At 46.8% G+C, this 23,565-nt stretch overlaps 3 protein-coding genes across 3 annotated transcripts; 2 read left to right on the top strand and 1 right to left on the bottom strand.

Annotated features, from left to right (window-relative positions):
- Positions 1–5,936: 5,936 nt before the first annotated feature.
- On the top strand, positions 5,937–7,781 carry LOC109772282 (uncharacterized). Its single transcript, XM_020330966.4, has 3 exons — positions 5,937–6,183; positions 7,150–7,257; positions 7,354–7,781. The coding sequence occupies exons 1-3, from the start codon at positions 6,121–6,123 to the stop codon at positions 7,564–7,566; spliced, it is 384 nt and encodes a 127-aa protein (XP_020186555.1). The 5' UTR covers positions 5,937–6,120; the 3' UTR covers positions 7,567–7,781.
- Positions 7,782–8,200: 419 nt separating this feature from the next.
- On the top strand, positions 8,201–11,424 carry LOC109772283 (protein PLASTID MOVEMENT IMPAIRED 1). The gene has a single exon (XM_020330968.4). The coding sequence runs from the start codon at positions 8,492–8,494 to the stop codon at positions 11,126–11,128; it is 2,637 nt and encodes an 878-aa protein (XP_020186557.1). The 5' UTR covers positions 8,201–8,491; the 3' UTR covers positions 11,129–11,424.
- An 80-nt stretch (positions 11,425–11,504) lies between these two features.
- Positions 11,505–14,594, bottom strand: LOC109772284 (mitochondrial phosphate carrier protein 1, mitochondrial). The gene is made up of 6 exons (XM_020330969.4): positions 14,246–14,594; positions 13,308–13,657; positions 13,144–13,187; positions 12,334–12,548; positions 12,116–12,240; positions 11,505–11,950 (listed from the first exon to the last, which is right to left on the bottom strand). Exons 1-6 carry the CDS (start codon positions 14,441–14,443, stop codon positions 11,902–11,904), a joined length of 981 nt encoding a protein of 326 aa, XP_020186558.1. The 5' UTR covers positions 14,444–14,594; the 3' UTR covers positions 11,505–11,901.
- Between the last annotated feature and the right edge of the window lie 8,971 nt (positions 14,595–23,565).

The raw sequence follows: 23,565 nt of genomic DNA, 5'->3' as shown, positions 1-23,565 counted from the left end.
AAGGAGTCACAACCCTGTTGGTTCATGCTGAGGCACAAGGAGATTTGGTGGGTGCCAAAGTATGTCGAGAAGCTCCCGCTGTTACTAAACTTCTATTTGCTAACTAGAAGAACGCTCGTGCGTTGCAACGGGGCCACATTAACTTAAGAGTTAATATTAATATTCTCATACATATCAAGTGACATTGGCGACCTTTTTTACCATCAAATCCTCACATACACACTCTCTCTCCCTCCCTCTTCCTCACTCTCTCTCCCCCTCTCCCTCTCTCTCTCTAACACACACACATAATCCATCTATTTCACACACTAGTGCATAACAATATGGATTATGTGTATTATATTTGCCACTACAACTGAGGGAATTAATTTCATGTAAATCGGCCAGTCACAACTCCAAGAATACGGGGAGGAGGTGGCCCGGGTCTGCGTTGGCGCCGTCTGGCGCGGGCCACGGGCCCGCTTCCAAGTGCGTCTGCGCGCCGGCCACCCACGCTGGGTCCTTCAAGTGCCGCTTCCACCGCACCAACTCCCAGGGCCACGGCCACGGCCCGGGCCAGGGAAGCCGCCCTTCTTCGCCCCCTTCACCGGCCGCAGCCAACGCTGTGCCGCGGCACCCGGCCTCACCGTTCTTGTCCTCCGGCACCATCGTGACCCAGTGACGCAGCCCAAGCATCGGCCTAGAATCAAGAACGCTCGAGAACGGAGAGGGAAGGGAAGATCATATACATGTCATAAGAAAGGGAGTTTATTTACTGCTCCCTCGATGTATTGTTTTCTTTGTTTGGAGATTGATTACCATCCGTGAGTTAAGGTAAAGTTAATGTGATTGAGCGATTTTTCTGAAAATCAAATATGTTTTCTAATTAATGTGATTGAGTGATTTAAGGTAAGGTTAATTAATTTAGATTTGATATTTAGAGATTGTTCGTGATTGATTCTACATTACTAAATAACTTGCGCCAGTATGGAAAGTTCTGATCTGTTCAGATTTCTTTCGTTGTGTGAGAGGGTGACGCGAAAATAAACCGATGAAGTGGGGGGAGGGGACGAAAAAAATCTACGAAAAAGAACCAGCGAAGGTGGGAGGAGGTATCAAAAAAACCATGGAAGGTGGGACGAAAAAACCCTGAAAGCGGGACTACCAACTGCTCCATTAGGAGTAGAGATGATTCACTTATTCTCATGAAGGCAAATGCACAAAATGCTGAATATGTGAAAACGATTCTGAATGCTCACTGCTCAGCTTCTGAACAAGTGGTGAGTGTTGATAAGTCAAGCATATATTTTTTATCCTAGGTACTAGTGTTGATGTTTGTTCTACCTTGGAAATTATGACGGAGGCTTGATAAATACTTGGGTCTTCTAGCAACTGTGGGGTAAGAAAGAATGACAATTTCCAATACCTAGTTGATCGTACTATGACTCTCAGACTAACTGGATGGAAAGAGAGATGCTTGTCATCTAAGTTAAGTCGGTGGTTCAAGCTATACCAACTTATACGATTGTTTTGGGAAACGGCGTTGAAGATGCCCTCAATTACCTTGCGCCTGAGGGCAGCCATGGGCTCACCTATTTGCAAAGTGCTTTCGCTGTCTTGGAATGGGTATGCGCTCGCCGCTAGACCGGTCGTTGAATGGTCGCTAAAACGTACGGAAGGTGGCATGGAAACTACAGAACTAGTAAAAGAACACTAGAAGCACGTTAGTTAGCTGCACGTATGTACCTACGTCTGCATTTTCTCTCTGGTAAATAAACAAAGGAACACGGCGATCAAGCTGACTACGACCTGGATTTGGACTTTGACAAGGAACGGAAGAGGAATGCCAGCAAAAATCAACACGACCGACCACGAATAGCGAACCGACCAGCTAGCTTGCCAGCCGGCCATCGTCGCCCTGGCCTCAGACTGCTGGAGACCGACCAAATAAGAGGGGCAAAACATTATTTTGAACTCTAGTAAAAACTAGTAATTCTCAAGTCTATTTTTATTCATTGTTTTTATATACCATTGTTTGACTAGCTAAATACTCTCTCTGTTTCATAATATAAGAACGTTTTTAACACTACAGTTTTTAATCATATACTCTTCCCTCCGTCTAGGTGCATAGGGTATAGAATGCCTTAGGCCTTGTACAATGCTAGGTGTTTAGAGAGGTCCTTAAAAAATAAAAATAATTTTTTGAAGCACCAATGCCTATTTCTATAGAAGAGACACCTAATTGAACGTCTACCCTTTACAAATAAGCGTCGGTCCTTAAAAAATACTGGTTTATTTTCCTAAACACCTTCCCTAAGCGCTTGCATTGCACAAGGCCTTAGGAGCTACACCTTGACCAAAACATATGGAGATATGGCAACGTTATGTTTGAAATGAAAATAATCAAAATGAGCCATCGCATGCCTATATAGAATATAACTAAAGGAGGTAGTTAATCTTGCATGGGTGGGATGAAAAGATTGAGATCAGCATGCGTGAGATGGAAGAACTAAGATATGCATTTGTGTAATGGGGCTGCATGGGGCCCGTAGGTGTTTTTTTTTTAAAAAAACTTCCGATCTATTCATCTTCAATCATGGTACTATAACGAACATCAGAAATAAAAAAAATTACATCCAAATCCGTATATCACCTAGCGACGGCTACAAGTACTGAAGCGAGTCAAAGACGTGCTACCGTCATCGCCTCTGCTTCGCCATAGCCAAGCAAAACTTGTTGTAATAGACAGCAGGGAAGTCGTCGTGCTAAGACTCCACAGGACCAGTGCATCAGAACAACAACCGTCACCGATGAAGAGATGCGTAGATTAGAAGGATCCAACCTGAAGACAAGTGAATGTTGCGAACGAAGACCTGATCCAAGTAGATCCATCAGAGACAATTACCGACCGAATTCTACGAGATCCACTGGAGACACACATGCACACGCCCTTCGATGATGCTAGACGCGAGATGTTAATTACAATTATGACTTATACTCTTGGAATACCTGGTTTTCACTCATCGTATTAGGCATTGAGTATTTTTATGCATGTTACACATATTTTGTTAACTAAACTGAAGACCTAAATATACATGGCCGACATACATATCCGGATGGAGGAAATAAAGCCAAAGAACGCATGGTCCAACAGTGTATATTATATAATGACCTTTATCATCCAGAAATAGACAATTTATTTTTCAAAAATCGATAAAGAAAAGTCATTTTTTTAGACAAACCACCTGACTTTTATTAACTGACAATAAGGTTTACATAATCAGGAGGTTCGAGTAACCAGACATGCCTTCCAGGCGCTAAGCAAGATAATTTTTTGCAATGTTATGAGCATCCACATTACTTTCCTGCCGTTCATGACGAAACTTCACATCTCACATCACCTGCTTCAATCTTCTAACTTCTTCAATGATCAGCATCACATTTGTTCCTCTATTCGCTTCATCTATACTCCGGACAACATTAGCACAATCCGAAACTATAACTGCCTCTCCCACTTGGATATCTTGTTTCAACCTCATCGCTTCCCGACATGCCAATGCTTCAACATATTATGGGTCTTGAATTCCTACCATTACCGTAATAGATGCTCCCATAAACTCTCCATCGCCATTGCGAAAATAGCTGCAGCAACACAGCGTTGTTCATTGACAGAAACCGCACCATCGTAGTTCCCTTTGGTAGTTCCGGCTGGAGGCGAAATCCATGCTTGTTGATGAGTATGTCCCCCAGCTCTCGTAACCTGTCCATTTCCCTCATCCACCCCTTCGAGTTCTGCTAAGAATTTTGTGATGAACTTTACATGTTGAAAATGAACTCTGATGGATTCTTGTAGCAAATCCCGCCATACTTTCCACAATGACCAGAGCGTAACCATCGTTTTGACAGTCTTTTTCCCTCAACCACTCGTCCATAGTGAATAACCAGTTCTTTGCACGGTTCTCCCCACAACTTCTGATGCGGTCATACATATCTTCGTCGAGTAGCACGATACACACCAGGCTAACCAACATTCGAGCAATGAGTGGCACCACAAGTCTACCCTTCTACAAACACCATGCAATTTGATTCGGTTGTCATATTCCTATGAGACGAAACATCATGCGTTGGTAAACTCTGCCTTGCTAGGCGCCATGCAAACACTTTAACCTTGCCTCGGAGCTTATACTTCTAGATTTTTACCCAAGCTTTCTCTTCTCTTCTTGAGTCTGACCCACCTGAACTCCCTTCTAGCCAAGCTTCTCTTATGTTTATTGTTAAAATCAACATCCGATAAACTGACCTTATAGAAAAAATTCCCTGATTTTTCGAGGCTCCATCCCCATGCATCTTCCATGTACACCGTAGGGAGAGGTATTTGCAATACGGAATCCCTATCAATCAACAGTAGGTGATCATCCAAAGTGGTCACATTCCAACATTTGTTCGGTTTATCTATCCGTTCGCTTACTAGATCTGGGTGATTTCCTTGTAAAGGTGCTAATAGTCTCAATGTATCTCTTGGAAGCCAATTTTCATTCCAGACACTTGTTGATTCCTTATTCTTCTTATCAGCTCGTGTTTAAGGACCTGTCTTCCTTCAAGTATGGACCTCCAAATCTGCGATGGTCTGTTTCCTAGCTTGGCTTGCAAGAGTTCACTGTTCGGGAAATAAACCACCTTTAGTATTTGAGAACTAAGTGAGTTCGGTTCTTGAATAATTCTCTAGCCCTTTTAGCTAGCGGCGCCAGATTGAACAATCCCATCTTCCTGAAACCCATGTCTCCTAAATATTTCGGCTGACACGTGTCTGTCCACGAGATCCAAGTGTTCTTCCTCTTCCCTTCCTTTGCTCCCCACCAAAACTTCCTCAGAGATGCATTAATATGTTCACATAGACCCCCGTGGTAACTTAAAACAGCCCATCGCATACGTAGGTAGTGCTTGTGCAACTGCCTTAATGAGAACTTCTTTACCTGTTGCAGATAACAATTGCTCAATCCATCCTTGTATCCTCTTCCACAATCTATCTTTTAAATATTTGAAGACTCCACTCTTAGATCTTCCCACATCAGTAGGCAATCCTAGATGCTTCTCTGATAGTGCTTCTGAGCGCACCCCCCCCCCCCCCCCCCCCCAAAAAAAACTTCTTTAACCTCATCTTCCAGCTCATTAGGACATTTTTTACTCTAAAAAATAAAGGACTTCTCCTAATTTACCCTTTGCCCAGATGCATTGCGGTACAGATAAAGAAATGGATAATTGTATTTATACCCTTTAGTTGTGTCCCCCTCGTCAGGATTGTCACTAGTTTCTGAAAACACGTGGTCTTGCCCAACCCACTTTGGCGTCTTGTGCTTTTGCCCTTTGACCGATTGTTTCTTTTTTGCCACGACTTCCACGAATGTCATTCCCTCGTGAAACTTGGCAATCACTTAAAACATTTGCCATTCTTTGCCACCAACTTTTTCTTGAATTCTTTAATTTTTTTTAGATTTTACTGTTCATGGTGGTATGATAAGAGCTAAAACTCGGATGGGCACTTACCAACACTTTTGTCATGAATGCAAGTGACATTGACATACGGGTGATGTTTTTCTGAACATTTTGGTATCTTATTTGCATTTTTATGATTTAGTATGAATTAGTTATGAGGTTTTCAAAGTGACGGTCAAACAGTTAAAGGGCAAAAGCACAAGACGCCAAAGTGGGTTGGGCAAGACCACGTGTTTTCGTGAACTAGGGGCAATCCCGACGAGGGGGGCACAACTAAGGGTATAAATACAATTATCCCATAAAGAAAATCCAATATTGTTTTGAGCAAAATAAAGAAAAATCAATAAAGGAAAAAGGTTGAGGTATTCGTTCGTGGGCTTAAGATGGTATATCTGACTTTACTCTCCTTTTTTTTATCTAACTTTACTCTCAGATGTACCAAGCCCAACAATTCTGCTAAGAGAATACCAAGCCCAACAAGGACTGGCCCAGTCAGTCCAGAACTCCGAATCAGGCGACACGTCAAGCTTGCTCGAGGGAAAGCAAAACCAAAGCCGAAGTATCCATCCAATCCAACCGGGCGCACGCAGCGACGACTCGCCGGAGAAGAATCCCGTCGAGAAATCAAACCATCGGAGGAGCTTCACGATGGCGGGGGAGGGGAGGCCGGACGCGCAGCTCTTCCAGCTCCTCACCGACCTTCTGCAGGAGGTACGCACGCCCGCACGCCGTCTCGATCCGCGTCCGATCTCGATTCCTCGCCGTCCGGCCGCCCGCCCGCCGTCGATTGGAGCCTGGCTCGCCGGTTTCCCCACCGGGAGGATCGGTTTGTTCCGGTCCGAGGTTTCTTGTTTCCTGGATCTGGTGGGGATTAGAGAGGGGGAACGCGTCTGATTCTGCTTACAATCGTTGACATTGCTGTTATCTGTATCTGATATATGGCCAAAACGCCAACACCCAAGCACCTGTACTAGTTTACCTGGTTTTCACTCACAAATCATGAAAATCAGCACTGTTTGTATGTTTGTTTCATCGTGTGGTGATTTGCAAGACAGAATAGGATAGGCAGAATCATTGGTAGCTGTTTTGCATTGCTTTATCAGAAACTTAGCGAATATTATGGGTTTCCGTGCCTCCGTGCATCTGCCCTACTTACTGTGTCTAGCTGTATCTGAATATTGGCAATGCAATGCATGTGATGCTTTGTCTCAATGTCTCATACCCAATCTGTATACCAGTTCATTGATGTTGTCTCTATTGATTCGAACATTTGTTATGCGAAAACTGTTAGTTTACTCTTACACCTCAGTTTCCTGAGTATATTTCTTACTTCAGACAATTCAGCCTTGTATATTTCACATGGCAGTACCGCATTTGTCTTGTGGTAATGGACTCTTGAGTATAATTACCTTGGTGTGTCCGTGCATCTACCCTACTTACTGTCTCTAGCTGTATCTGAATATTGGCAATGCGATGCATGGGATGCTTTGTCCCATAATTTGTAGTATACCAGTTCATCAATATTATCTCCTACGATTCACCTCAGTTTCCAGAGCATATTTTTTACTTCAGACAATTCAGCCTGTATATTTTCCATGGCAATACCGCATTTATCTTTTGGTGATGGACCCTTGATAAATTAACAGGTCTTCAATTCTCTTTTGTTAATATATGTAGGTGGAGTCAATGAGCAACCAGGAAGAGGTAGAGTTGAGAGCAAAGATTGAAGCGCTGGGCCTAGAAGTCACTAAGGTTCCAGAGAAGGCACCTAAGCAACTTGATGAGGTAACTGCAACACTCTTACCACCACATCCTGCTATTCCCCTTTCCATGAATCTATGTCTTATTGGCTCATTAGCTTTGGTTCAACTCTCTCTTCAGTTAGAGATAGCCGCAGAGCTGGACAGGTTGTCGGCAAGGCTCGATAATGTCGACAAGATGATATCATCTGCCATGACATCTGACCCAGAGGTGAAATCGCTTCTGAGCAGCACCGCCGATGTCTGGATGCCCGTCATCACCGCGTCTGCTGATGAAAGGCGAGGGTTTGCGGAAACAAGCGGTGACAAGGAAGAGCAAGAGAAATCTAAGTAAATAGCTTGGACTGAAGCCCTTGTACTCCTTTGTGCCAGCCTTGTTCAGCATTTTCCTTGCACGAGTATATGTTCATAGCTATGTATCAAATGTTCTTTTGGGCAATAACAGAAAATAAAAACACACGCTGTTCATGTACTTCTATTCTAATTTGTGCGATGGTTGAGGTAATAAAAGTCTGCCAAGCATTGTGTCTGGCTGCTAGTTCCCTTTTCTCCCTTCAGTTTCAAAGCTGCACATGCACTGCCAAGTTTGTTTTGGAAACGCACTGCACTGTGGTTGTAGCATGTAGAGATCATAAGCAGTCTTTGGGGTTCATTTGCCACTTTGGTTTCGATGAACTTTTTAGAAGGATATATTGGCCGCAAGAATGTGCTTCAGAACAGTAGTGGTTGACACACATCATCTCCACAGTAGCTAATTCAAATTTTCTGAATGCTACTAGGTCCAAAAGGCGGTGCCGAACGGGGCAATCTGGTCTTTCATATATTGTTTCAGAATAATAAAGAGACAAGCTTAGAGCATTATCCTCTAAAATCCATGCTATTTATCCAATCACATGATCCGTTGGCGAACTGGTCCCCACCGCAGCTTAGCTTCTTGGCGCGAAACCAACGACCGGGAGAGCACCACGCGCTCAAATCGACGGTGGCCCGGCCGTACGTCGGCCCTCCTCCGCCACCCGCTCCCCTTCCCCTCCCGAGTACCTCCAAAGATGTCGCCAGCCAGCCATGGCGACGCCCTCCCGTCCCACCGCCACACACTTCACCTTCTTGTCCCGTCTTATCCACACTCTTGCTAGCTGCACCACACTACACCACGTGACCTCTTCGCCTCCGTGCGCCTTCACGAGCTGCTTGCTGGCTAGCTAGAAGGCGCGCTGCCGGCGAGGGGACCGGGTCGACGAGCGCGTGTTGCCGCCGCCATGGCCGACGACGGCAAGCCCCGCGACCAGACCCTCCAGGAGCTCGACGCGCTCAGCCGCACGCTGTACCAGGCGCACAGCAACCGCCGCCACGCGTCGCTCGCCCTCCCGCGCGGCGTCGTCGGCGAGGATGTCGTAGCGGCGGAGGCGCTCCGGGCCGAGGCCGCGCGCCCGCGGACCCGCCGCCTCTCCATGACGTCACCGTTCCGGTCGAGGGGCAAGGCGGGGAAGAAGGAGGATGACGACGAGGACGACGACCGCGGCATCCTGAGGGCCGCGGCGCCGTCCAAGAGCCGGAGCTTCGCCGCCGCGGCCTCCCCGGCGCTGGGCGGCGGGGAGAAGAAGAAGGGGTTATGGGGCTGGAAGCCGATGCGCGCGCTGTCGCACATCGGCATGACCCGCCTCGGCTGCCTCTTCTCCGTCGAGGTGGCGGCGGCGCAGGGCCTCCCGTCGTCCATGGACGGGCTCCGCCTCGCCGTGGCCGTGCGCAAGAAGGAGTCGCGGGAGGGCGCCGTGCAGACCATGCCGTCCCGCGTGCAGCAGGGCGCCGCGGACTTCGAGGAGACGCTCTTCGTCCGCTGCCACGTCTACTGCAGCGGCGGGGGCGCAGGCAAGCCGCCGGCGAAGTTCGAGCCCCGGCCGTTCCTCCTGTCTGTGATCGCCGTGGACGCGCCGGAGCTGGACTTCGGCCAGAGCACGGTGGACGTAAGCGCCCTCGTGAAGGAGTCCACGGAGAAGAGCCAGCAAGGGGAGCGCGTGCGGCAGTGGCAGATGGCGTTCTCGCTAGCGGGCAAGGCCAAGGGCGGCGAGCTCGTCGTCACGCTCGCGTTCCAGATCATGGAGGACGGCGGCGTCGGGCTCTACAGCCAGCCGGCCACAAAGACTGCTGCCTCATCCTCCTCTAGTTCGTCGGCGTTGTTCGCAAGGAAGCAGAGCAAGACGTCGTTTAGCATCACGAGTCCCAAGGTCACGCGATCGGAGCCGTCATTTACGCCTGCCAAGGGCACGCCGGCGCAGGACTTGAGTGGCATCGACGACTTCAAGCTCGACGGACCTAGTGCTCCGGTGCCCGAGCCCAAGCAGGAGCAGAAGAGAGAGCCTGAGCCAGAGCCGGAGGCGAAAGCCGATGACTCGGAGTTCCCGGAGTTCGACTTCGACGTCGTCGACAAAGGCGTGGAGGGGCAAGAAGAGAAGGACGAAGCGAACGCCGACAGCAAGAAAGAAGACAAGGATAAGGAGGAGGAGGAGGAGGAGGGCACAACGCCGGCGGCCGGCGATGAGGTGGTCAAGGAGGTTGTGCACGACAGCGCGAGCATGTGGCGCCTCAACGAGCTGGAGGCGATCACCAATCAGATCAAGGCGCTCGAGTCACTGATGCTCGGCGACACGCCGGAAGAGGATGCCGACAAGCCGGCAGAGCCGCAGGAGGACGAGGCGGCGGTGGAGGGGCTGGAGGCCGACGAGGAGGAGGTCACCAGAGAGTTCCTGCAGCTGCTGGAGCAGGGAGAGGACAATGGCAAGTCAGCGGCCGCTCCTCAGGTGTCATCGCTCAAGTCCAGCGCGAAGCCGGGCTCCGGCGCCGACGAGGCTTGCTACATCTCCGACCTCGGCAAGGGGCTCGGCCCCATCGTGCAGACCCGGGACGGCGGCTACCTGGCCGCGACGAACCCGTTTGACATCCCGGTTGTGAGAAAGGAGCTTCCCAAGCTGGCCATGCAGCTGTCCAAGCCGTTCATCCTCCGCGCCCAGAAGCTCCCCGGCGGTGGCGCCGAGGTGTTCCAGCGACTGTGCGCCGGCGGGTGCGAGGCCCTGTGCGAGAAGCTGGGCGCGCTCACCGCGACCGACGAGGTGGTCGGCAAGACGGCTGAGCAGATCGCCTTCGAGGGCATGGCATCGGCGATCATCAGCGCGCGGAGCAAGGAGCTCGGCGCGAGCTCCAGCGCGGCCGAGTCCGTCTCTCTGCTACGGACAATGTCGGCGGCGATGAGCGACGGGCGCAAGGAGAGGATCGCTACCGGCATCTGGAACGCCCATGAGGCGCCGGTGACCGTGGATGAAATCCTGCCGTTCTCGCTGCAAAAGATAGAGACGATGGCCATCGAAGCGCTCAAGGTGCAGGCCGGCACCGCCGAAGAGCAGGCTCCCTTCGACGTGTCCCCGGTCACCGACGCGGCGGACGCCGGGCACCCCCTGGACGCCGCCGTGCCACCGGAGGAGTGGGCGAGCGCGTGCGCCGGCGCGGACGCGGTGACCATGCTGGTGGTGGCGCAGCTGAGGGATCCCATGCGTCGGTACGAGGCGGTCGGCGCGCCGTCCATCGTGGTAATCCAGGCGGGACGGGCCGCCACCGGCGCCGATGGCGAGACCAGGTTCAAGGTGGCCAACATGCACGTCGGCGGCATGCGGCTGAAGACGGCCGACCGGCGTAGCGTGTGGGACGGAGAGAGGCAGAGGCTGACGGCGACGCACTGGCTCGTCGCCTACGGGCTCGGCAAGGCCGGCAAGAAGGGACGGCCGTCGGGGGCCGCAGCGGGGAAGGTCGGGACTGACGTGCTCTGGAGCATGTCGTCGAGGGTGGTCGCCGACATGTGGCTCAAGCCGATGCGCAACCCGGACGTGAAGATCGCAGCCAACTAGCTGCCGGTGAGCTCCTCTGTTTCTCTGCAGCTGAAACACTTCTTCATGTTCCACGCCTCAGAATTATTTACTGAATTCCTGCACTTAACTTGTACTCCCTCTCTAAAGAAATATAAGAGCATTTAGATCCCTAAAGTAGTGATCTAAACGCTCTTATATTTCTTTAAGGAGGGAGTAGCAGGAAGTTGAAACTGTCAATGATTTCTTCTTCATTTTGTTCCTGTGTTGATGAGAATACTGTAAGTATATTTTTTGAACAGATACAATACAAGTATTTTTGTACAGGATACAAGAAATGAAAGTATCCAAAGTGTTACTTACCCCTGAATATAGTGTAAATGAGAACTTGCAAGGGAATTTGATCACTACAAACAAATAAAGAACAGTAACATCAAACATAATACTATGATACCAGTTTTCATCCTTCGCAACATTATTTACAATGGATCTCTAGCCGATCATTTGCATGCACGACAAAATGACATTTTCTCACATAACAAACTTAAATGGAGATACTACAAAGCATCCTGAAAACACACCAGGCTGTAACATAGGTGCCAAAGGGGTGCTGAAGTTCATGGACTTATGGTTGTCTAAGATGCGTCTAGAACATACAAATCCTTCATATGGTTCAGTTAGCTACTGTTCCCTACAACTACAAATCACTCACGCTCGTCATAATCATCAAGAACTCAGAACTGTGGGTAAAATACTTCTGAGTGCCTCTGAGAAACCAAAAAATGTATCGATAAACTTTTGTAGAACAGGTCATATTACGTGTCAAGTTTTTCCAGATCACGAGGAAGCCCTCCACTGGGTGGCCTGAAATAAACAGATCAACAGTCATGACAATGCTATCCAAAAGAGAGCTTTCAAGAATGTACAACAGAAAATACAGTCTGTAGATAAGAGCTACCAACAACAGAAAATACGGTATGTAGATAAGAAGATAAGGAAATTATTCCAGCCATCGAATTGCACACTTACAATCCAGTAAATATCTTAATGGTATCGTAGAAGAACCATTGCATGGTCACGACAGGCCCTACAAGGGTAATTCGAATGGGCAGGCTTCTTGTGAACAGCCCACGCAATCCAATGCTTTTTATAGCCTGAAAGGGATACAATGTGATTATTAAAGGAACAGAGTGTAAGACTTGAAATTAACTAATTTGTTGGCTGGATAGGTACAGTCGCATCCTCACATGTATAACGTTTTTAGCCTTTTTGTTGTACAGAGAAGAAACGATGTTATCTGCAGGATTTGAAACAACAGTACCAACAGCACCAGAAATATATCCAGCCAGGCATGTGGCACCAAGCTGCTGTGCTGTTGAACAATCCTGTTTCTTCTTTTGAATGACTTTCTGGTATAGGAAGTCCACGGTATGCTCAAATGACGAAAACATTATCATAGAAACTGCAGGAAAAATAAAATTTAGGATAAGATAAACCTGTACATGTCAGAAAAAATGTGATGCACTAATGGACTAATTAACTTGGAAAGGTTCGATTATAACATAAAGATAACTTTCCATGTATCAGAAGCAAACTGACTGTCATTGTTCCTAGCTCACTGAGTAGAACAAATGACCACCGCAAAACAAAAGGTGGACACCATTGTGATATAAATGCAACCTGTGTTTGCCTCTCACACTTAACTCATGGAGTCCCTTTTACAGTTCAAGCAACAAGTACTCCCTCTGTAAAGAAATGCAAGACCGTTTAGCTCACTACTTTAGTGTTTCGTGTGCTATAAACGGTCTTACACTTCTTTACAGAGGGAGTACCTTTTAATTCACTCTGATAAAATCGGGAACCAAGCAAGATTTAATTCACTCTAATAAAGCATAGCTACAACTATTTTTAGAAGAACATACCTACAACATATATCAAACTAGATTTTATCTTCTAAGCGGGAAAATTAACACACTCATAACTTCCTGATAAGTTACTTTAATAGGCACAATAGGATTTTGCGAACAATTCATATGTGAAACAGGGAGAGTTATTACATGGAAGATTTCGCCCCCAAAGCGGTAAAAGCCCCCTGTAAAATCTGCAATAAACAAGAAATGCACTTTCCATAAATTCAGAACTCAGGAAGACTACAGATCGCATGTCCAGGCATACCAATAGTGAATCTAATGAACCTAAGAACAATACGAAGGAAGCTTACCCAGACAAGCCTTCAGCGGCATACACCCTTGGAAAGCCATCGACCAAACCTTTTGCAAATATGGGCTGTGTCTGCACACGGACTTTCACCGATTCAAAGGGGCAGAGGGCAACATCAGCTATGATCTGAGCAGAGGCGCTGCTAAGAAAGTAAACCGTGCTCCTGTTGCTGTCCACCAGCGCATCAGAATACTGCTTCTTGAAGAACTCGTAGAGGCCAAACTTGCAGCCACCCTGAGCGCCGTAGCCGAATAGCTTCCCTCCCCAGCCTCTCCAAAGCGACGAAGCGCCCTCTTCTCTTACAAGAGAACTCAGTCCCGAGCATATAGTGTTATACTTAACTGGATTCACCTGACCAAAAACAGATAAAAGGAACAAAATTATAAAGCCGAATGCATTCACAGGATCATTTCTGAGGCAGCAGAAAACCGCAAGGCATTAATTGTTGTGGACGTAGCACTATTATACAGGTCTCTACACAAGATACACATAAGGGCCCTGTTATTTAGATCAACAAAGGGACCTGTCTACAATACACTTGTTCGTGTCCAATCCGACATGATCCCCCGGCTTCTGATTCTCTTTCTGTTTCTTCGACCGCTGCCGAGTAATAAATCGACACAGGAGCAGGCAAACTTGGTCATGGGCCTCGTGGCTATGCCTCTCCACGGGAGCAGTTTCAGCCAGGAGCTAAAAAGTTACCAAGTTTATACAAGCTATATATGGCCTGCTACACTGAAATACTAGGTCAGAGCTCGCACGAGATCGTCCACACATGAAGAATCCTCGGCTGCATCGAGCACGCTGTAATTCGACCTCGAGCAAGCACCATTTCTCCCTCTCGCCGGCTAGAATAATCCTAATTACCGAACCCACAGGCATTCCCCCTCCGCGCAGGGTTCCCAACGGGCATCATACGGCGGCGGCGCGCACGCGTACCTGCATGTTGACCTTGAGGACGTCGAGCGGGGTGATGGCGAGGTGGGTGGCGCCGGCCGCCAGCATCCCGCCGCCGAAGCACAGCGCGTAGTACTCCGGCGAGAACAGCCGCATCCTTCTCCCTCCCCCAACGCCTCCGCCCCTCCTCGCCGCCTCCGCCCCCGCCTCCTCGCCGCTGGCTCCTCCGCGCGAGGCCATTTTGCGGCGCCGTGGGTGGGAGGGAGGAGAATCCCGGCGCGCGAGGGGGGGGGGGGGGGGGGCAAAGAGGAGAAGGAAGAGGAGGATTCGCTCGGTCGGTTCCTGCGTTCGTGGAGACTGGACCGGGAGCGGGCCACGTGGCCAGGCCGCGGGCCGTGGCTTCGTCTCTCTGGGAGACTGTTTGTTTAAGCGGCTGACTTGGCACGTCGAGGGCCTTGAACCCTAGTCGCACAGCCCTGAGCGTGACAGGTGGAGATATGAATATAGTTGGGCCGGACGCGGCTGGGTTAATCGCCTGGGCTGTACTATGGGTCTATTTTTTTTTGAACTGGAAATACCAGAATATATTACATAATACGGGAGGGAGCTCCTAGTCGGCGCTGTAGGCGCTCGCAAGGGGAGCTAGCGGGCCGGCCCAATTGCGAAGAAAAACCTGTAAAAACTAGGAATCGAACCCTCCATCAAATGTACAGCAACCTAACGTCAGAACCACCAGACAAAGCTGACAAGCTTGTCAACTAACAGAAACGAGACATATTTGACCGTTCCTCTAGAGATATGTTATATACCCAGAATTAATTGTTTGAAAAATAAATTCACTAAAAACCACGAATTCCGAAAAAAGGTTCGAAAATTAGAAAAAGTTCATCAATTTTGGATAAACATTCATCCACTTTGGAAAAAGTTCATTGAATTTTTAAAAAGTTCACTGATTTCGAAAAAATAAAGGTTTTTCGAAAAAAAGTTCATTGATTTTGAAAAAAGTTCATCAAATTCAAAAAAAGTTCATCAAATTTCAAAAAAGTTCATGGATTTTGAAAAAAAGTTCATCGAATTCAAAAATTAGTTCATCAATTTGAAAAGTTCATCAAATTTGAAAAAAAACGTTGATTTGAAAAAACGCTCGCGTGTTTGCGAACAATTCATCAAAGAAGAAAAAAACTGAAAACAAAAAAGGAAAAAAAAGAAAAAGTAGAAAAAGGAAAAGGAACAAATAAAAGAGGAGAAAAGATAAGGGTTACCACAACCCACTGGTTGGCGAGGTGGTTACACCAGCTTACATCTTGCGGGAGGTTGGTGGCTCGATCTACAAATAATGCGCTTTTTGCGAATTAAGACACAGATAAGAAATCAGTAAAATCAGTGAATGGGCCGAGCCCAGTTAACACGGCTGCAGGCGCCGGTTTGCAGAAACACTAGTAACCGCTGCCTGCAACGCTAAATAGGATAATCGCCAGCCACCGCAACATTTACAAAGTTTGGAAATACACCTAGCCAGTGTTGTTGGCTACCTAGTTCCAAACCAGCGCCAAAGGACGCTAAGCAACAGAGCTGCAGGAACGATTACACCATTCAACACTTGCATCATCAAAGTATGTATGCAGTAATGTTTTGATATCTTTACACAGTGCTCCATGCCTTGTGTTGTCGTAAGCTTCACTCGTTACTGCCTATTTCGGTACAAAAGCATCAGTTTCAAAAATTAATCGGTTACATCCCAGCTCATTTGCCCGGTTGATCGCCTGGAGGAGTGCTAGACTTTCTGCATGAATAGCTTCAGAAATATGTTGCATAGATCCCGCACCTGCTGCCAACACCTCTCCTTTGTCATTTCTAAGCACATATCCCCATCCACCTTTGTGAGAGTTTTCAACATACGCACCATCAGTATTTATCTTCAGGACATTAGGTGGAGGAGGCTTCCATTTGTCCGAGCAGGGGGTTTAGGTGTTTTTCCTTTTTATTCCATTCCTCCTCAAATTCTTTGCGGTGGATTTCAATGGAAGCTTGGATTTCATTACAACCTCTTATCCTTTCACCTGAGTGTGCTTTGTTTCTTTCAAACCACCAAAGCCATAACATGGCGCAGATTTTAGAGCATACCTTGTCATCCATCTTGAAAATTTCCTGTAGGACATGCCTCGGGCTTTGGCAGGTTACTAGCTCTTGTCGTATGTTTTCCCATTCAAAGCTTCTCCACAACTCCTTGACTGGTTTGCATTTGAAGAAACATTGTCCTCCATCCTCATCAACTCGGTTGCACACTGGGCATTTTAGATCGACATTCACTCCTCTTCTCCTCAGTTTTGGACTGAAAGGCAGACTATGATTTGCAAATCTCCAAATAAAATGTTTCACTTTGTTGAGCAGTGGGAGTTTCCAAATTTTGTTCCAATCAAAGTTCTCTCTTCTGTCTCCCCTATTTGATGTTGAGGTGCTACTGGGAGCTGGTTTGTGAATGTCATTATCTATGGCCACCTTATATGTAGACTTGACTGAGAATGAACCTTTCTTGTCAAAGTGTCAGGCCACATAGTCTTCCTCCACTTCATTTACTGGAATCTATAAGATGGCTTCTACATCTTCTGGATAGAAGGTTTGTTGTACCAGTGCCACATCCCACCCTCCATTGATTGGGTCCATCAGCTCCGGAACTTTGTTCACAAGATGTCGACCTTTGTGGGTCATGGTGCATCTCGTGGTGCCTCTTGGGATCCAAGGATCATTCCAGATGTCTATGTTATTTCCATTCCCCACTCGCCATATTATACCCTGTTTTAGAAGTTTGACGCCCTTTAGAATGCTACGCCAGACGTAGGACATGCCACTGACTCCTTTGGCATTTAGAATATTTCCATCTGGGAAGTATTTCGCTGAGAGCACTCTGGCACATAGAGAGGATGGATTATGCAAGATCCTCCAATCTTGGCGAGCCAACATTGCCAGGTTGAAAGCGTGTAAGTCTCGGAAGCCCAATCCACCATCCCTCTTCCGAAGTGAGAGTTTGTCCCAACTGATCTAGTGGATTCTATTTTCTTTGTCCATCTGACTTCACCAGTACTTGCATATTATTGTGCTCATTTGATCACATAGAGATTTGGTGAGATCAAAGCACACCATTGCATAGATTGGTACTGATTGTGCCACCGCTTTGCTTAGAATTTCCTTCCCAGCCATTGATAGCATGCGTTCTTTCCAGCCTTGGATCTTTCTCCAAATCCTATCCTTTAGGTATGCAAATGTTTTTGACTTTGATTTTCCGATATAGATGGGCAATTCCAGGTGTCGGGGATATACCAGGCATTTCTCTGTTTTGGCTTCACAATTCAGGTTCAAAATCTGCATTGTGGCATGTCTCTTCTCCCGACGAGTATTTTTGCTGAACATGGTAGCAGATTTGTCTTTGTTAATTACTTGTCTAGAGCAATCTGCATACCGCTTCAAGATTTGATCCACTTCTTTCGTGCTTCTGCCCAAATTAATCATCAACTGAAAATTTGCACAATGTTTATCCATTTAACGCACTCAAGACCAATGAATCTAATATTATTTTACACATTGGGTTATACTAAATCCGATCTATGAGTCTCACATGTGACGAAACTAGAGATGCCGACTGCCATCAGGAAACATAAAGTAGTCGATTGTAATTCTGAGTTTGTAGAGGCATTTGAGTTTAAATTGGAAACCAAATATTTTTATACTAATTTTTTATGCTTATTTAAATTAATTTAACATATTATAGTTTTAATGTTTATAAATTTTATTAATTAGCTATCATAGTAGCCACGTAACAATATTGCCACACAATAGTTATAATATTCCTTGTCATAAAGTTGCAAATTATATCATTGAAAAAATCTGTCAAAATAAAAATGTATGATGTAACAATAATTCTTTTAGTTGTTAAAAATCGTTTGAATTAACTTTTCAAATACATAAATCATGTAGTATACACACATTTGCATGTCTATGTGTGTATGTATACAACTTTTAATTTGATTAAATATCATGGTAGATAATTTAAATTGAACTCCCTTTGTTCCAAAACAATTGAAGTTCTAGGTTTGTATAGGAAAATATGCTAAGATCTAGAACACAAAATACACATATTTACTTCATAAAGAATCGTGTGAGACTAATTTGGTGTTCTAGATGTTAATATCTTTTTCTGTAGAGTTGGTCAAACTTAAACAAGTTTGACTTTGAAAAATCTCAGAACTTCAATAATTTTGGAACAGAGGTAGTACAAACAAAAAATATCATAGTAGTAGTTTCTAGTGTATGATAGTATTTAAATTCATGTCATTATTTTAATATTCAAATAGCATAAAATGTTTGTTGATTATAATTTTTCATATCATTTTATCATCTCATCCACTAATCTAGAATCACTTGCTTTGATTCAAATGAGAAGTTATGCATTAGATTAAAAAATGGAATGTAGTTAATATAAAATTCATTTTGACATCCGGAACATCAAGAGACCGGTTGGATTGGTCGTCCCCACGCATTATAAATTTTACTATGTGATGTGAACTTGCCCTATTAGAAATTAAGGCAATATTTTATGTATGTAACAAAATTTCAAATCCGATGTATTACTGTATAGTAGCTTTTTTTGAGGGGTTATTACTCTACAGTAGCAAATTTTATAATTTAGTATTTTACGCTCCCATCTCTTGGGGCCTAGGGTGCTCGTCCTTTTTGCGTGACCTATGGTCGGCTCTGCACGCGCATCCGTGAGCACGGAATCGACAGTGAGACGTCCACTCTTATAGATGCATGGTTGTCGTTGTACCTCCATCGCAACTGAGCCCCATTTGTATGATGGAGTGGCCTCATCTGCGCCACCATCAACGCCTCGTGCGATGCAGACAGGCTCCACCTCACCCGCACTCTTGCTAGTTGCCAAAGGCACGTCCTCAGACTCAAGGACTACTGTAAGAAGGAGGTTGCCAGGGGTGGCTGGCATCGTGGTTGCACCACTTTTCTCAGCTCTTAACCTTCATGGCAAGTCCCGACGGGCCGCCTCCCACCTTCGCCAATATGAGGGTGACACTCATCGATAAGGGGGTGGCGAGCGGAGGTTTGACTGTGGCTGGGTGATGGTTCTATTTTATATAGTGTTTTCCAAGGGATTTATTCATATTTTAACTCATGATTTCTTGTTTTCACCTTTTCGCTAACATTAGTTTGCCAAATACATAGAAACCATGTATTCTCGATTTGATTAAATGATCTAACACATTTGAAATGATATAAAGCAATGTCGAAGTATATAGGGAGGAAAGGGATAACTTTTGTGTTGTGAAGAAATGCTTTTGGGTCAATAGAAGGGAAGACGACCAATGGTACGATAAATTGAGAGCTCATACCTCGTACCGACGGGCATACAAGGTGGTGGTGCCTTTCTTTCATTTATCCAAACAACTTTTGTAATTGGCGGAAGACGATCAAAGAAGCTAGGAAGGAAGAACCAGAGACCAGAGGGAAGAAACAAAGTTTTTTTTTTGAATTAAGGAGCATAGCTCCAAATTTCGTTTCATAGAAAAATGAAACTGATAATACAGAGCAGTAAAGCAGTAAAACAACACACATAATGTTCAGCAAAGCAGTAAAACAACACACACAGTAAAGCAGTAAAAATGAATCAGAAAATAGGTTCAGCAAAGCAGTAAAACAACACACACACACCCACCCACCCACCCACCCACACACACACACACACACACACACACAATCAATCAGGGCTAAAGCAAGGCGCTATGCCAATGCCCAAAGCATAAGCCCGCTTAGGCGAGCGCCTAATAGCTCCATTTCGAACATTTTGCATTACAGTTAAGTGCAAGTGTTTGTACTCCCTCTGCATGGATTTGTGGGCATGCTGGTGGATGTTATGCATGGATTTGTGGGCATGCTATCAATTAGTGGATGATCTGTTTAATTAGGTGTACTGAATTCGTTTCAATTGATGCTTGGCTATTGAACTAGGGCATGGTTAGAAGGAGTAGTTAAGTACTCTGGTGTTGCAGTATTGTTTAAATTGATGCTTCCAGAGGAAAGTAGATGTTGGGTGCTTGCACTGCACGATGTGGATGTAGTATATGATGTGCTGCTAGAGTAGTCGTAGGGATGCTCTAGAATACTCCATGTTAAACATAGATCACTATGCTTTGAAGTAATCCTTTACAAACCAAAGTTCAAAAAAGTACACACGTTAATTATGCTGGAATTTTATCTATTTATGGGCCAGCCCAATAGCAGTTTCAGAAATTCCTAATAAATCCTAGAGGCCCACACAGCCCATTCGTGCAAGGCAAGAGGTGGAAGTAAAGTTTAGTCCCACATTGGTAGTGTAGAGGGAGTTGGACCTCTTTATAAGGGAGGTTCTTTCCCCACATGTATGAGGATGAGAACAAGAGGGACATCCACGCGCGCTCCTCCTCCTCCGCCGCCCGCCGCGGGTTGCGGGAATGAGCCGAGCCGATGTCTAAATTTTTGCCACACTGAATCCGAACGGCTCGCCTCATCGGCTGAAGTCTGTTCGTTTCATCTCCCTCGTTCCCTTTAGCTCCCGGCGCAACCTCTCACCTCTCAGAGAGACGTACCAGAAGACTCTCTTCCTCTCGCCACCGAGTTCCTAAGCACTGCGCTACTGCCACGATCTTCCCGCTTGCGGTGTGCACCGCATGTCGGGACAGTAGGCCTCCAAAACCGCACCTCTTTGAGTCCTGTACGGGAGAAGGGTGATAAGGTTTTTGGGGAGCGCTCCGCACGACTACTAACTTCTTCGTCACGGACGCCCCGGACTCCGACGACTACTTCCCCGACGACGACTTCTTCCCCGACGTCGACAACATCTTCGTCGACATGGCTGGTGTCGTGGAATTGTCACGGCAGATGTCCTTGAGCTAGGACTTAGTCGTGGAGCCATCGCAGCTAGGAAGCTTAAAGGGGTTAAACGGGACAAGGAACACGAGGGTTATACTGGTTCGGCCCCTTACGGTGAAGGTAAAGCCTACGTCCAGTTGAGGTTGTATTGCTTGAGGTTTCGACGACCAGGAGCTAAACCGCCCTGCCTGGTTATCGATCTGATCTTACTTGTCCCTGAACTGCCGCTAGGTCATCCCTTTATATAGAGAGGTTGACGCCCGGCGGCTCTCAGAGTCCCGGCCGGCTCATAACAGAGTCCGGCTCGGACTCCCAACTATCCTTGCCTTACACTACAAGTCTTGCCATACGACGGTTTATAACAACGGGCCTTAAGCCATCTCCGGGTCTTAAGCCCATTATTGGCCCGCCGTCTTCAAGCTTGGTACTGGGCTTCATATGATGACCATTACGAGTAACCCGGACCCTCCTGGGCGGGTGACTCTAATGGTTATATCCTCAACATTAGGCCCCAGATTGATTTGAACCGGTTCATGTCAATCTTCAATCCCCTTGAGAGAAAATCTTCCGGCTTACATCTGTGCGAAGGTTTTAACCCGCTTTGACGTCATCTTCTGGATTCCTGATAACCCGCCATGACGTCATCTTCCACTAAGTTCATTTCTTTATTCCGTTATATCCCAACGGATCTTATCTTTAATGGATATCCCGGAAATCGAGGCGCTTCTGTGGCGAGATAATCACGCCGTGGCCTCCTCGTTTCTCGCGCCCACTTATGAACCTCACCTTATAAATAGCCTGGCCCATGAGCCTCCAGTTACTTGTCGCCTCCATCATCTTCCTCCTCTCGCTTCTGTGCTGCCGCTCGAGCTCCACCGCCGCCGCCGCGGATCTCCTCGTCGTCACCAACTCAGGCCGCTGCATCAACCTGACGTGACCAGAAAAACGCGACGAACCTCTGCAATAGCTCCGCATCTGTAAGCCTTCTCCTCCCTGTTCCTCAGATCCGCATTAGTGATCTTCGAGTTCATCGGTGTTCGTCGCCGTTCGTCACGAACTTTCGATAGATTCCACTATTACCACCCTTTCTTGATCCTTAGACTGTACAGAACTGCTGCGGTAGCTGTTTCGCACCCGTTCCCAATGTGCATAGATCCCTTTTTACTGCATAGAGGCTCCGTTCAAACCTATGAACTTCTTCTGCGTCTGTTCTAGGTCTAGAAATTTTCCCTTTCCAGTCGATTGTTTGATCCAGAATAATCACTGTGATCTGTGAAACTTGTTTGCGCCATACTTAGTCAAAAATTGCATCTGTTTAGCTATGGCGGCTCATATCTCCGGCTTAAAAAGGCCATACGCTGTAGAAATTTCCGGCTCATTTATAATAAGGCTTTAGGCAACTTGAATTACTCACGATGCCCTCAGCGGCTTAGATAACCCGACGCAATTAGCCATATGTCATTAGGCCCCTTCATAAGCCGCCATCTTGAACATTAAACTGTAAACTTCCTCCGACTTATAATTGAACCGGACATTTCCTTTTGTCATAGGCTTTTGTCTTTCACAATGCCACCCAAAGCTCCCAAGGCACCCATCACGTGCAACTGGATGAGATCCAATGTTACTGACGAAACCTTAGCGGATTTTGTGAAGACGGATTACTTGCCCAAGAAGGATGTCATGTCTTATCGTGCCCCTGACCCGTCGGAGGAAACACCTCAACCTAGAGATGGCGAAGTGGTGATATTTGCTGATCACATGAGCCGGGGCTTCGCACCGCCCGGCTCAAAATTCTTTAGGGATGTTCTGAACTTCTTCGATCTGCGGCCGCAAGACATAGGACCCAATTCCGTGTCAAATATTTGCAACTTTCAAGTATTCTGCGAAGTCTATCTTGGAGAAGAGCCCAGCCTGCTACTCTTTAGAGAGCTATTTTATCTGAACCGCCAGAACGAGTGCGCCAACGGGCCGAGCCTGGAACTTGGTGGAATCTCCATCCAACGACGGAGAGATTGCCTTTTTCCTTACGCTGAGCCGCCAAGCCATCCAAAGGACTGGAACCAGACATGGTTCTACTGCCAGGATACTTCTCCGGCTGACGAGAGCCCTCTGCCCGGCTTTCGGGCCCTGCGTCTGGAGCCAAATCACCCCCTACCAGACAAACTATCTCAAGCGGAGCGTCAACCTCTGATCCCCACCATCAATAAGATTAAGGCTCTTCTGGGAAATGGCCTCAACGGCATTGATCTGGTCCGGGTCTGGATCTCTTGGCGGGTGATCCCCTTGAGCCGCCGCCCCGGCTTAATGTGTGATTACACGGGCCGGAAAGATGACCCTCTGCGACACAGCTCCCACGATCTACCTTAGGACATCGTGGACGACATGACCAAGTCTCTCTTGAATGAGAGCTTAGCCGACTGCGGGAGGACCGGCTTAAACCCCTTCTG

The sequence above is a fragment of the Aegilops tauschii genome, chromosome 5, assembly GCF_002575655.3.
Source record: "Aegilops tauschii subsp. strangulata cultivar AL8/78 chromosome 5, Aet v6.0, whole genome shotgun sequence".
Taxonomy (NCBI): Eukaryota; Viridiplantae; Streptophyta; class Magnoliopsida; order Poales; family Poaceae; genus Aegilops; species Aegilops tauschii.
The sequence above is the reverse complement of the archived record's forward strand: the minus strand, read 5'-3'. Positions and strand labels throughout refer to the sequence as shown.